Raw genomic sequence first — 15,149 nt, 5'->3', positions numbered from 1 at the left:
GCAGGCGGATCACTTGAGACCAGGAGTTAAGACCAGCCTGGCCAACAGGGCAAAACCCTATCTCAACTAAAGAAATATATATACATAAAAAAATCAGCCAGGCATGGTGTCTTGTGTGTCTGTAGTCTCAGCTACTCAGGAGGCTAAAGCAGGAGACTCACTTGAACCTGGGAGGTAGAGGTTGCAGTGGGTACGGATTGTACTACTACATTCCAGCCTGGGCGACAGAGCAACAATCTGTCTCAAAAAAAAAAAACCCAACCAACCTTTTAGTAAATAGCAACTATAATTCAATCATATTTTTGTTTTTAATTTAATATTTTTATAAGACTTTATAAGTGTGTCTAACACAATGAATTATTTCAAAACAAACACTCCCATTTAACTGACACCCATGTCAAGAAACAGAATATTACCAAATCAGAACTGCCTCCATAACCCCCACTATGATTCCTCCAAAAGTAAACATTATCTTATGACTCCATCTTAATCCCTCTTTTTATCTATCCACTCTCCTGTTTAGAAGTATAGAATGTTGAGAATGTGGTCACCTACTGTTAATAATGCTTATTTCCTCTCTGTACATTTAATGCTTTGAATTATTAAATAATGAGAATGTATCACCGTTTATAAATCTACCCCATGTACATGTCTGCCTGTTTTTTTTTTATTTTACTTTTTTTTCTTTTTGAGACAAGGTCTTGCTCTGCTGCCCAGGCTGGAATGCAGTAGTGCAGTCATAGCTTACATTAGCTCCTGGGCTCAAGTGATCCTCCTGGCTCGGCCTACCAAGTAGCTAAGATCACAAGCATGTGCCACCACTCCCAGCTAATTTTCTATTTTTAGTAGAGACAAGGTCTCACTATGTTGCCCAGGGTGTTCTCAAACTCCAGCTCAAGTGAGCCTCCGGAAGTGCTGGGATTACAGGTGTGAGGCACCGCACCCAATCCTGTTCTTTGTAGAAAGATAAGAACAGGATGACTATATAAAAATGATTTTTTTTTTCCTTGAGACAGAGTCTCACTCTGTTGCCCAGGCTGGAGTGCAGTGGCGTAATTTTGGCTTACTGCAATTGAAGTAAATAGGCCAATATATGAACAGTGGTTCATGCTGGAAATGGGGAGTATGCATGGATGGCTATTTTCTTTTCCATTCTGTTTTCTAAATTTGAAATTATTAAATTAAGGACACAATATGGACTCCGAAGCCAGAATGTCCAAGTTCAAATCCTGACTCTATAATTGCTGTGTAACCTTGCCCTCTCTACCTTAGCTTCCCCATGATAAATAAACATAGTAGCTGCTCCAGAGTTGTTCTGGGGAATTATTCAGTATCCCTAAAGTATCCAGAACTGTGCCTGGCACAAAATAAACACTCACTACATGTTGGCTCTTATTATTTCCCTTTTTATATATTCATCTTTCTCCTATCTTCCTAGAACAAGAATGTGCAGGTGTATACAGAAGCAAATTTTAAGAAGTACAATGCTTTGATGAGTGCATTATGCCTGACAATTCTAGCAGAGACTTATTTAAATATAAGGGCTTCCTCAACAAAGAATACTTCACCAACACACACACACACACACACACACACACACACACACACACGGGCTTCTGGTCAATTACCAAGACACATACAGACACACATACACGTGCACTTCTAGCCAACTGAAAGCAAGCTTTTCCACTTACCCCAGAAAATTCCATATACTCTCCAGCAGAATTTACGGCTGGTGAGCAGAGATTTGAACGCAAGTATTCTTTTCCTATGGGGCAGGGTGCTCGAGGCTCTGAAGGATGGTAGGGTGGATGTAAAGGAATAGCTGCTCGAATAGGCTCCCCTAGCTTCCTAGCATTTGGAATCCTCACAGAAAGGGTTTCCACTAGTAAGACAAATTAAAGTGGTTATTACAATACAATTCTAAGAAATAAACCATTTTATATAAATACATACATACATAAACATGTTTTCACATATTAGAAATATTTTTAAACTTGATCAAGACAAAGCACATAAAAAAATAATTAAACTAGGGATGCAGCCTCAGCACACAGGGATCTAATTAAATCATAATGTAATTTTCTTTTTTGATCTTTTCATTTTTAAAAAAAATAGAGATGAGGTCTTGCTTTATTGCCTAGGCTGGTCTCCAACTGCTGAGCTCAAGCGATCCTCTGGACTCAGCCTCTCAAAGTGTTGGTACTGCAAGTATGAGCTACCATGCCTGGCCCAAGATGTAATTTTATTATCATAAAAATATTCCCTGAAAGTTACTTTAAAATAATAAAAACCTGGAAGCAACTTAAATGGCTTGAAGAATGCTATGTGAATTATGGTTCATCCACATGTTAGAAAACTAGTTAGGCAGTAATGACTTTATATATTACTACCATATGAAAATCCCAGAGATAACAGTAAGGAACAAGAATATTTTTCCAGTTATTGTACTTTGTTATTCACTAATAATATAAAGACCACCAATAGATGTACTTAAGTATCAGAGATTCTCACTGTCTCATAACAAGAGTGAGTGGAAAGAATTTAGATAATACAACAGTGGATACAAAAATATGCAAGCATAGACCGTCTTAAGCAGAAATCAGAGCTCATAATTAATAGCAAACATTTACAAGATCATGTAAGACCAAAAAGGATCTCATATACAGCAACAAAAGTAAAAAGGGTAATAGCAACAACAATTGCCCCAAGAATGATCATCAGCAGTAGTGTAAAGAAATAATACCAATTACAACTCACCGTCTTCAACAAAGGATGTCCTATTCTTGGACAAAACACTAGAAGGGCACGACACATCTTCATGCGACTTAGAACTTGGTGAGGCTGAGGCTTTTTTAGACAGCATTTCATTAGGACATTGGGTAACTGGGAAAGAAAATAGTAAAGTTTTTAACTATCAAAATAGTTTGCTGAACATTATACTAAAAGCCAAGAGTTCTGTACTCAGGAAATAAAAAATTAAATAATGTTGAAAGAAATAATGTTGGTCCGATTGCTCGAAATACCAATCATTATTATTTTTGAGACAGGGTTTCCCTCTTGTTGCCAGGCTGGAGTGCAATGGTGCAATGTAGGCATACTGCAACCTCCACCTTCCAGGTTCAAGCAATTCTCCTGCCACAGCCTCCCAAGTAGCTGGGAATACAGGCACCCACCACCAACTCTGGCTGATTTTTTGTATTGTTAGTAGAGGCAGCGTTTCACTATGTTGGCTAGGCTGGTCTCAAACTCCTGACCCCAAGTGATCAGCCCACCTCAGCCTCCCAAATTGCTGGGATTACAGGTGTGAGTCACCATGTCCAGCCATAGCATCAATTATAATTTTTAATTGCTATCAGAAAGCAAGACGCCATTTTGTAGCCCAGAATCATTTATACAATTTAAAAGCAAAGTTTTACACAATGTTTCATTATTCTGCTTTAGAAAAAGAGGTGCCAGGTTGTGGAAATGCTGACTATTATATGGACCTCCCTTGTTATGAACAGACACCAGAGTTAGGGTCTTAGCTAGTACCACAATCAAGGACTCATGGTCCAGGCTGGGTGCAGTGGCTCACACCTGTAATCTTAATACTTTAGGAGGCCGAGGCAGGCAGATCACTTGAGGTTAGGCATTCAAGACCAGTCTAGCCAACATGGTGAAATCCAACCTCTACGAAAAATACAAAAATCAGCCAGGCATGGTGGCGCACACTTGTAACCCCAGCAGCTTGGGAGGCTGAGGCAGAGGTTGCAGTGAGCTGAGATTGCCCCATGACATTCCACCCTGGGTGACAGGACAAGACTTGGTGTCAAAAAAAAACTTATGATCCATAAACTGAAGCCTAAATTAGATGCCTGTGAATGTATATGATAGTTATCTGACACTTTAAATCTAAATATGAAAGGAAGCTGCCATAAGCCCTTTTATCACATCAAACCCAAACACCTTGGTGAGGCATCTCTCAAAATCTTTTCTCCTTTGCCTTAATTGCATTTCTCTTAAACACAATTCCCCTCTCTACTTGTAACATTCAAACAAGTAATTCATTTTACATAGCACTTGACATCACAGAACCCGTTTCTGCAATCACCATCCCTTCCCTTCTCCTCCTTCAAGAAACATTCTTGTAATACCCACGCTTGACTCTGATCCTTCTGTTACTGTGCCCATCCCAATGGCAAGCATAGCTTTTTGGTCTACTGCTTGACTTTCCAGATTTAGGTTCTTCGATAATTCCTTGGAATGCGTGCAGTGTCTATACCTTGGAATCAGAGTATTAATGCTGAATGGGACTTCAGAGATGGGTTAGTCCAATTCCTTAATTTCCCACTTGAAAAAACTGGGGCTCAGAAAAGAGCCTTGTCCAAAATCACAAAGCCAGTAGAAGAGCCTGGAAGAGGATGAGGATGAAGGCCACCTGACTCTCAATTTAATGTACTGAATTCCACTCTAGTATTCTCGTCCTTCTGTTCAAATAATACTTGTGGCCTGATGTTTTGCTAAGTGTTGGAATACTAAAATGACTAAGAATGATTTCACTATACATTTTTTCTTATCAGCTGCCTCCACAAGTAGAATGTGAGCCACAAAGGCAGGGTTTTGTGTGTTTTGTTTACTACTGTATCACCCCTGTCTGGTACATAGAAGGCACTGAACCAATATTTGCTGAATGACTATGACTGGCTACTATCCCTGGAACTCAGTTTATGTAACAGGCAAACTGTAAGGTACCATGCAATGTGTCGATGTTGTTACAGAAAGAGAAAGCCACACTGTAGAAAGAGTAGGAAGCAGGAAGACTCTGTAGCCTCAGAGTCTGTGGCAGGTAAGGGAGGCTGGAAACTGAAGGGTGAGTTTTCTGGGAATCAAAAGGAAAGGAGAACATTCCAGCATAGAAAACAAAAGAAAAAGCATGGCAGCCAAGGTGGGCAGGATGGAGTACGATGACTGGAGGAAGGCAAGGATGGAGGCTCAAAATTGGGGCTTGAAAGATATCCAGGTCTGCTGTCTGCAAGCAATAGGTTGCTGGAAATCTGGCCTGAAACCTAGAAAAAAAAAATTGCCACTGTGTGTATGATGAACTTATTGGTTGAAATAATGAAAAAAGTGAGTCAACCACCAGCTCAGGAAACTACAATTAAGGAGTATCCTGAAAGCATGACCAGACTGTAAGCTGCATCCATAATTCTCTTACCAGGTTATCAGGAACCACAAATTGCCTGATAAGCTTGCATACAGTTATTTGCCTTGGACTTATCTGCCCATGTGCCTGTGACTTCTCCTAACTATTTATATTTAATGGGTAGCAGGCTATGCTGGAATTTCAACTCCCATGTCCAGTTAGGGCTCTCTCTATTCTTCTCAAGTTTAAACACTCCTACATACCAGTTACATTTTTATAGGTATATGTTATATAATAATAGCTACTCACCATTACTTCTTAGAGAAAAGGTGTGTGCTGTGTCTCCAAGTCTAATGATTTCACCAGTGGATTCTGCTTCATCTCCATCCCAAGAGGGGCCCAACGTCTCAGAAGACAAGGAGCACCTGAAAAAGTTCCCTCCTTGACTTGGGGCCCAGCCTGACCAGACGGCCCTTTCCTCTGAGGACCTGGACAGCTGCTGCGTACAGAAAAAGGGAAAAACTCTCCCTTTTGCTACTCAGTATGTCTTGCTGCTTATGTGTTTTGTTTTGACTGATACATGAACAGTGGAATTAGCTGTGTATTAAGTGTCAATGATTAAACATATAAGAAAAGAGCAAATACTGGTGACTCTAGGGTGTGGGAGTGAAGGGGGTGGGATGCTAATTTTGCATTAAATGTCCTTGAATTGTTTTACATTTGCGTTTATTTTGTTATTTAAAAAAATCTTATGAAAAGAAGTTCATTGGACCAGCCTCGGTGGCTCATGCCTATAATCCCAGCACTTTGTGAGGCTGAGGTGGATGGATCACCTGAGGTCAGGAGTTTGAGACCAGCCTGGCCAACATAGTGAAACCTCGTCTCTATTAAAAATATAAAAAATTAGCTGGGTGTGGTGGCACACACCTGTAATCCCAGCTACTTGGGAGGCTAAAGCAGGAGAATCGCTTGAACCCGGGAGGCAGAGGTTGCAGTAAGCTGAGATTGAGCCATTGCACTCCGGCCTGGGCAACAAGAGCAAAACTCTGTCTCAAAAAAAAAAAAAAAAAAAAAAAAAGAAAGAAAGAAAAGAAGTTCATCTTATGATGGTCTTCTGAGACATGTTTGTCACAATGTACTTTACCTAAAAAAGGCATTGCCTGTGCTTTTTGAACCATGACAAACTCCATTAAAAAAATTAAGAATCAGCTTTTTAAAAGAAAGATACTTACATAAGACAAGTTCTTAATGACTTATAAAGAGACTGAGACTCCCATTAATAGTGGGAGACTTTAACATCACATTGTCGATATTAGACAGATCAACGAGACAGAAAATTAACAAGGATATCCAGGACTTGAACTCAGACCCGGAACAAGTAAACTTATTAAACATTTATAGAACTCTCCACCCCAAATACACGAAACATACATTCTTATCAGTACCACATCACACCTACTCTAAAAGTGACTACATAATTGGAAGTAAATCACTCCTCAGTAATTGCATAGCATTTCACAGGTTTAAATGAAATATTGGTTGGCTGCTTGTTTGTTATTTTCCTCCCTTATTCTTTCCTGTCTCCATTGTTAAGCACAATTATTGGCATAAAAGAGGTTTTTAATACCCACTTTTAGACTGCATTCTAGCCTGGGCAATAAAGCAAGACTCCTGTTCTCTCTCCCTCTTTCTTTCTCTCTTTCATTCTTTTCTTTCTGTTTTTCTTTTTTTTCCAAAAAAAAAGAAAGAAAGATAGAGCATCATGTTCAACATCTAGTTAGCAAGAAGTGCAATCAAACCTATCATGACAATACATCTTTGTCTATGAAAAAAGTACAAATTTAAAACCTCTGAAAATGGTGAATGATACTGGCTCATGAGGGTCCTGTAACCCAGCATTACCGTTGGTAAATGCAGTCATGGCCTATTGGAAAACAATCTGGCAACTTTTATTAATAGTGTTAAAATATTTGTACTGTTTACTCTGAATTTAGCCTCAAGATATAAGGAGAAAAAACAGAATAAACATTAAGTATCATGTTTTTGATAATATTAAAAAAAAGAAACCCTCCACTTCAGAGGAAAGGTTTAGTAATTTATGAAACACCCACATGAATGATGTTATACAGTGATTAAAAATTACAATAAAGAATGTGGCCGGGCGCGGTGGCTCAAGCCTGTAATCCCAGCACTTTGGGAGGCCGAGGCGGGTGGATCACAAGGTCAAGAGATCGAGACCATCCTGGTCAACATGGTGAAACCCCGTCTCTACTAAAAATACAAAAAATTAGCTGGGCATTGTGGCGCGTGCCTGTAATCCCACCTACTCAGGAGGCTGAGGCAGGAGAATTGCCTGAACCCAGGAGGCAGAGGTTGCGGTGAGCCGAGATGGAGCCATTGCACTCCAGCCTGGGTAACAAGAGTGAAACTCCATCTCAAAAAAAAGAAAAAAAAAAGAATGTAACAACTTAAGGCTGGGCGCAGTGGCTCACACTTATAATCCCACCACTTTGGGAGGCTGAGGCGGGGGGGATCGCTTGAGATCAGGAGTTCAAGACCAGCCTGACCAACACAGTGAAATCTCTTCTTACCAAAGATACAAAAATTAGCCAGGTGTGATGGTATGTGCCTATAGTCCCAGCTACTCAGGAAGCTGAGGCACAAGAATCACTTGAACAAGGGAGGCAGAGGTTGCAGTGAGCTGAGATCACGCAAGTGTGACAAAGCAAGACTCTGTCTCAAAAAAATGAATTCAACCACTTGAGAACGCTTAATGTTAAGTTTAAAAATGCAGGAAACAAGCGTGTTGAGGTGGGTCATGCCTATAATCCCAACACTTTGGGAGGCTGCAGCAGGAGAATTGCTTGAAGCCAGGAATTTAAGACTAGCCTGGTCACTACAGCGAGATCCCATCTGTTAAAAAAAAAAAAGGAGAGAGAGAGAAAAATTAGCCAGGTGTATTAGGTGCACACCTGTGGCCACAGATACTTGGGCGTAAGTCCAGGAGTTCAAGGCTGCAGTGAATGCTGATTATGCTACTGTACTCCAACCTGGGTGTCAGAGCAAGACCCTGTTTCTTTATTTAAAAAGTAGGGGTGGGAGGCAGGCGACAAAATTATATAGACATATGACTAAATCAAAAAAAAAAAAAAATCTAAAATTTAACAAAATGTTAACAGCAGTTATTTAGTTCTGAATGGTAGATTTTTTTCCCTGCTTTTTCAAAATATCTATTTCGCAAGTTTTTTGCAGAGATTATGACCTACTTTGATGATTAAAAGAAAAATAAAAAAAACGAGTAGGTAGTTAATACTGAGATTTAGGTATTATATATAACTCAAGGTTCTTAAAACACCCTCAGGAAGATTTAAAATAGAGAAGTTAGAAGTTTCACATTAGCACTTTTTGGTGCCATCTTAGTATATTACGTGTCATTTTAATTCTTAGTCCAAAAAGTATTAACTTGTTTTGATTAAATTCACAGACACTGAGTCCTACCTCTGAAAAGAAACTCTTTTCCATGATGATTTAGAGTCTTTAGTACTTTCTGGCTCTTCCAAACGTTCTCGTTGATCGAATTCTTTAAAATTCTGGTCAGTTTCACCTGTTTAGAACAGATAACACCACCACCAAAAAACCCCTAAGTGAATACTACTTTTTTTTTTTTTAAAAGATGGGGGTTTCACCACGATGGCCAGGCTGGTCTTGAACTCCTGACCTCAGGTGATCCACCCACCTGGGCCTCCCAAAGTACTAGGATTACAGGCGTGAACCAGCGCAACCGGTGTGAATACTACTTTTTCTATGTAAGAGGCAGGGAGAGGTAGGGACAGGAAGGCACCCCAACCTGTCATGGTAAATAGGGTTCTCATGAAAGTGAAATCATAAAGAACCAAATCTTTGCCTGTAATAAGCATGCATTATTCGAGTATCAAAAAAACAAGGATGTTGCTTTAAAAACAGGGTCTACAGATGTAAGAGCAATGTTTCATTTTTTAAGTTGGTATCAGGTCTATTTCATATTTTTATACCTATCTGTAAGGGATGGCTGAGGTAAATCACAATGACAGAAAACACAATTGTGTCAACCTAATGCAAGCTCTAAGACTATCATGCCTTAAGCGAAGTCACACTGCATCAGGGCTCGGATGAAATTTTTCTTAAAACCATCAATCTTTTTTCCACCCCAACATACTTGAAGAATACATATTTTCACCAGTGGCTGTAACTTACTGGGCAATAATTTCTCAAAAAAAAAAAAATTGAGAATCAGCTTTTTAAAAGAAAGATATAGCATCATGTTCAACATCTAGTTAGCAAGAAGTGCTAACGTACATATATTTCAAATATATGTAGGTGAAACCACTCATGATTCAGATTTACCCCTTTGGATATTCTCACACCCATGTCTAGAGATTCAGTGTTCAAACACCCACCTTTATTTTTTTCTATTTCCATATTCACCAAGCAACATTTTAGTAACATCAATTAACATTAATTACGCATTTACTCCGAAGTAGGCTGTGTGTTTGACTGTTTGCACATATCTACTTAACTTCCACAACAACCACGAAAGAATTTCAGATGAGAAAACAGGCTTAGAGAGCTACTGTCATGTAGTGAGAGACAGAACTGAGCACTGAACCCATGGTCTTCCTTCAAACCCCTCCTTCTTCAGTGGTAAAGGATAATGCTAGCTCAGGTCCCAAGTAGAAGCTGCCCTGCACAGCTGACATGACTAGTGATAATAAAGATTTGTTTGGCATTATTGTTAAATGGCATTTAGAATAATCTGATCAGCTCTAGGTAATACTGCCAATTAAGTGTATTTTATACCTGCAAAGATGAGTAGACTGTAACAAAATGTTGTCCAGCTAAGGTCTTGTCATATAGGGAGGCCTATCTGAGCAACTTCCACAATAGCTCACCATATACTGCCGATCTCCCCTGAGAATATCCTTCAGTCTTTCACCACGACCAGACTCACATAAAAGTAACTCTCAGGGGTCGGGCACGGTGGCTCACGCCTATAATCCCAGCACTTTGGGAGGCCGAGGAGGGTGGATCACAAGGTGAAGAGGTCGAGACCATCCTGGTCAACATGGTGAAACCCCGTCTCTACTAAAAAAACAAAAATTAGTTGGGCGTGGTGGTGCGCGCCTGTAATCCCAGCTACTCGGGAGGCTGAGGCAGGAGAATTGCTTGAACCCAGAAGGCGGAGGTTGCAGTGAGCCAAAATCGTGCCATTGCACTCCAGTCTGGGACACAACAGCAAAACTCCGTCTCAAAAAAAAAAAAAAAAAGTAACTCTCAGCTGCATCCTCCTCTTCATCCCCACTGCCCTATCATTAGCCAGGCACTACCATCCTTCCCCTTCCTTCCAGCAGGTGTGAAACTGTAAAAAACAAACAAAACAAAAAACTGCTGCTCTCTTTATATTTTAAATTAATCTCAATCTCTTTACTTAGAGGTGGTTTTCTACCTCTTAACCCAGTTGTTAAAAAGACTAAAAAGGTACACAGCATAAAAATACCTACTGGTAGCCTTGAATTAGGTGAGTTCCACCTGTCAATACACTCCCCTAATTCAAATTTCCCCTTTATGCCTTTATTGTATGTATTTATGGCTGTCTCCCTGACTCAAGTACAGGTTTGAGAGCATAAACAGGACATGCAGCTTGGAATCCTCCCAGAGTACCCAGACACATATAAAATACTCAATTTTTGAAACAAAGAAATATCCAGTATGGTAGACTTTTCAATTACCCCAGCTTTTAAATAGCTTAGTAACAATGATTAAAGGTAGGAAACTATCTCTAAAGACTTTAAGATTAATTTCAAATGATATAATCACAGGTCCCATAAACAAAGTGAGAATGAAGAAGGATAAGCCTACCCCAACTTTTTGCCTTAATTTGTTTTAGAATTTAAGCAAATTGGCTGGGTGTGGTGGCTCACGCCTGTAATCCAAGCACTTTGGAGGCCAAGGCGGGCAGATCACCTGAGATCAGGAGTTCAAAACCAGTCTGACCAACATGGTGAAACCCCGTCTTAAAAAAAAAAAAAAGAATTTAAGCAAATTTTGAGTTGCTGCTGAAAATTTATTTTGGATAACTTTTCAATATAAGAACAGTAGTATGTTATTCCATTCATGACCAACAGCATTATTTACTTAATCTCAAATTAAGACATATAAGTTCTTTTACTTTTCGCAATGATAAATATCTGAAATATTCAGGCTGTCACAAATGTAAGTGTAGGTTAAAGACAGAAATGCACCAATTTTTCCTGTTGATGCCTCAGTAACATTTAAATTTTTAATATAAATGGCAGTTCTGAAAGAGGAAATTTTGGAGAAATTTTATGCAATCATAGGATAATAAATAATTTAGCCAGAAATTTACCTTTCTAGTATAAATTAGTTTTAAAGTAATTTATAAGCAACATCTAAGTTAATAAAATACATGATGACCATCTAAGAGTTTCCAACCAGCTGGAACAAAAATTTGAAATTTACAACTAAAGTTATCAAGTATACTGTATTAGTGAGTCAACTCCCTATGAAGAAAAATACACAAAAAGATAAAAGGCAAAAGGGACACACCATAAAAGGTAAACCAAACCAAATTCCCATTCTTAAACTTACTTTTCTCATGAGATGTTTCACTGATGTGTTCTGTAAGATACTCCAACAAACCATCAAATATTTCTAGGAGATTCTTAATAGATTCTTTATCTCCTTTCACAATATTTTCTCCTGGAGACAGAATACAGAGCTATTAAAAAATTTAACCATGAAATCTGAAAGCCTCATAATCTTGAAACTTGGATGTAACTCTGTGAAAATGCCATTTAAGAATACAGGTGATAGGCCGGGCGCGGTGGCTCAAGCCTGTAATTCCAGCACTTTGGGAGGCCAAGGTGGGTGGATCACAAGGTCAAGAGATCAAGACCTTCCTGGTCAACATGGTGAAACCCCGTCTCTACTAAAAATACAAAAAATTAGCTGGGCACGGTGGTGCATGCCTGTAATCCCGCCTACTCAGGAGGCTGAGGCAGGAGAATTGCCTGAACCCAGGAGGCAGAGGTTGCGGTGAGCCAAGATGGCGCCATTGCACTCCAGCCTGGGTAACAAGAGCGAAACTCCATCTCAAAAAAAAAAAAAAAAAAACAGAATACAGGTGATATACCAACTTACAGCTCCTTGGAGATTAAATTTAAAAAAGAATATAGGCAAAACAATTATATTATAAATATTAAAAACACCAATTTCCTGCCGCCTAATTATATTTGAAGAAAAAAGAGGGAAGCTTTAAATATGGCATCTAACACTTCACTGGCATATTCCTTCCTTTTTGGCAGAAGCAAGATAATTGGACTTAAGAAAACATCTCTAATAAGATTTATACCAAAATATAAAGCAGCTAAACAGAACTTTACCAGATTGGTGGCAAAAAATGGCAGGAGACAACACTTTCAGATTGTGGTATCCTATTCTAAAATGGTGGTATGTTCAGAAGATTACAGCAATAGAGTAATATCAAAACAAAACAAAACAAAATACCCAATAAACTTGTTGGGATATTTTCATCGGAAATTCCTAGGTTCTCCACCACACTCCCCATATTTGTTAACTCATTTTATGTAGATCATACCATTTTTCTGATTAAAATCCTGTCTCTGGATCCCTTCCTGAAATGTAAGCCAAGCATGTAAAACCTTTTTAAATCTCACCATCTCACCCCATGCTCAATCTCTACAGCTGTATCTCCTACCATAGCCACTTCATACTCATAATTCACATTCATAGACTATATAGCACAGTGCCTAGCATAGTACCTGCTCCATAACAGATTTTTAATATAAACGTTTAGGTTGAAATGTTGACTAGAAATGGGTTGGCAAAAAGCATGGAAACTTGACATATTTAATGTCACCAGAAATGGACTCCAAATCAACCTCAGGTATGGATGTAACCTAACTCTTGTGACACTCTGATTGTCCTTTGGGAGGTCATGTCTGGATTCTCATGAGTTCATACCAGTATGGGAGAAACAGTGTAGAAACTGGCATTTGGGATAATCTAGCCATTCATAACCTCAGCAAAGATGCAAAACAAACCTAAACCAGAGATTTGACATTTTATACTGTTACTAGCAACTACAATTTTTGAGTTTTTTTTGTTTGAAACATTGGTTTTGGGTATGTTTTTCTGGCTTAAAAATACTTAAGTATATCCCAAGGGCATACTCAAGACTTTTCCGTTTCTAGGATGGGGAGCACACTGACAACCTAGCAATTTAGATTGTCAGCCAGAATGCAGTGCTTCATAATGTAGGAGAAACTGTTTCACATGAATACAAGGAATAGAAAGCTGCCTCGCAGTCTTCTTTAGAACATAAGCAGTTTTACAATTTTTCACTGGGTAGGTGTAATCCATCAAAAACAGCTCTGCATTGAAGTTTTACAAACATACATATGTTTATCACCTTGCTATAGTATATTTAACAAGCACAAGTACCAGAACTTGTCCTACTTGGGTGATAAAGCAATTCCAAATTGCAAAAAAGGAGGGAAACTATGGGAGTATCCCTCAAATTATCTGCAAACTGACTTACCCAGAACTGCATTCAAAAGATTAAGACAGAGTATTTTACACTTTCTGCAAACATTTTGTTCTTTTATCAAATTAATGTAAATCAGGACTTAGCCTGATTAACGTTTATCTCCTTTTACAACTATCAAAGAATAAATCAACAGTAGAAATCTTTTTATGATTATAGTTCCATGTCTTCCAGATTCCCGCTGTTCATCAGCTTGAAATAACTTACTGGAATAATCTTTCATTGATAAACATAAATTAAATACATATAACACAGGGACTTATAAATACATTTGGGTATGCTTGGTTTTAGAATGAAGCATAGTATACTTTATTTTGGAGATTTAATTACAGCAAAAAATTTTTGAATAGATAATATGGTTCAAAATTCAAAAACTGCAAAAATTATACAGTGAAAGTTCTTGTACCCTTGTCCAGCAACCCTGAGGTTCCCTTTGTTGGAGGCAATCATTATTACGAGTTTCATGTATAAGCTTCTGAAGAGTCCTTCCGATTGCAAACAACTGCAAATATCTTCTCCACACCTTTGTTTTTACAAACACCAGCATACTTTGCATATTACCATTATAATTATACTACAGTTTTCTCACATCACATATGCTAGAAATCGTTCCCCCAACACAGAACATTCGATAACAAAAGAGCATATTCAATCATCTTTTACAGCTGCAGAGCAGTCCACTGTATGCAGCTATGATTTATTTAACCAGTCCCTGCTAATGGACATTCAGGTGTTTCTAATTTTTAGCTATCACAAACAAGCAGCATTACTATGCTTTAAAATAAAACAACATGGCCAGGCACAGTGGTTCAGGCCTGTAGTTCCCGCAATTTCAGAAGCTGAGCCAGGTGGATCACCTCAGCCCAAGAGTTCCAGACCAGCCTGGGCTAATGGCAAAACTCTGTCTTTACAAAGAATACAAAAAAATTAGCCAGGCATGGTGGTACACACCTGTACTCCCAGCTACCCAGGAGGCTGAGGTGAGAGGTCACCTGAGCTTAGGAGGTTGCAGCTGCAATGAGCTGTGATTATGCCACTCCACTCCAGCCTGGGCAACTCAGCGAGACTCTGTCTCAAAAAATAAAAATATAGACCAAGAGTGGTGGCTCACACCTGTAATCCCAACACTTTGGGAGGCCAAGGCAGGCAGATCACCTGAGGTCAGGAGTTCAAGAACAGCCTGGCCAACATGGTGAAACCCCAGTCTCAAAAGATAAATAAATAAATAAATAAAAATATATAAAACAACATAACGTAAAAACAAAAAAACATACTTCAGGCCAGGCATGGTGGCTCACAGCTGTAATCTAAGCACTTTGGAGGCCAAGGCGGGTGGATCACCTAAGGTTGGGAGTTCAAGACCAGCCTGACCAATATGGTGAAACCCCATCTTAAAAAAAT

General features: G+C 38.9%; 1 protein-coding gene across 3 annotated transcripts in view; it reads right to left on the bottom strand.

Annotated features, from left to right (window-relative positions):
- Positions 1–15,149, bottom strand: part of CEP95 (centrosomal protein 95) — a 39,715-nt gene that overhangs the window by 20,850 nt on the left and 3,716 nt on the right. For 2 of the 3 annotated variants that reach the window (XM_017972472.4, XM_002748147.6), the window contains exons 4-8: positions 11,771–11,881; positions 8,624–8,729; positions 5,435–5,550; positions 2,761–2,886; positions 1,695–1,885 (exon numbers count right to left, since the gene is read on the bottom strand). In XM_017972472.4, coding sequence (XP_017827961.2) covers positions 1,695–1,885; positions 2,761–2,886; positions 5,435–5,550; positions 8,624–8,729; positions 11,771–11,881 — 650 coding nt within the window. The remainder of the gene's footprint in view (positions 1–1,694; positions 1,886–2,760; positions 2,887–5,434; positions 5,551–8,623; positions 8,730–11,770; positions 11,882–15,149) is intronic. The other variant, XM_078373550.1, reaches the window with a different exon arrangement.

Source organism: Callithrix jacchus, chromosome 5, assembly GCF_049354715.1.
Source record: "Callithrix jacchus isolate 240 chromosome 5, calJac240_pri, whole genome shotgun sequence".
Taxonomy (NCBI): Eukaryota; Metazoa; Chordata; class Mammalia; order Primates; family Cebidae; genus Callithrix; species Callithrix jacchus.
This window is presented reverse-complemented; position numbering and strand designations above follow the sequence as displayed.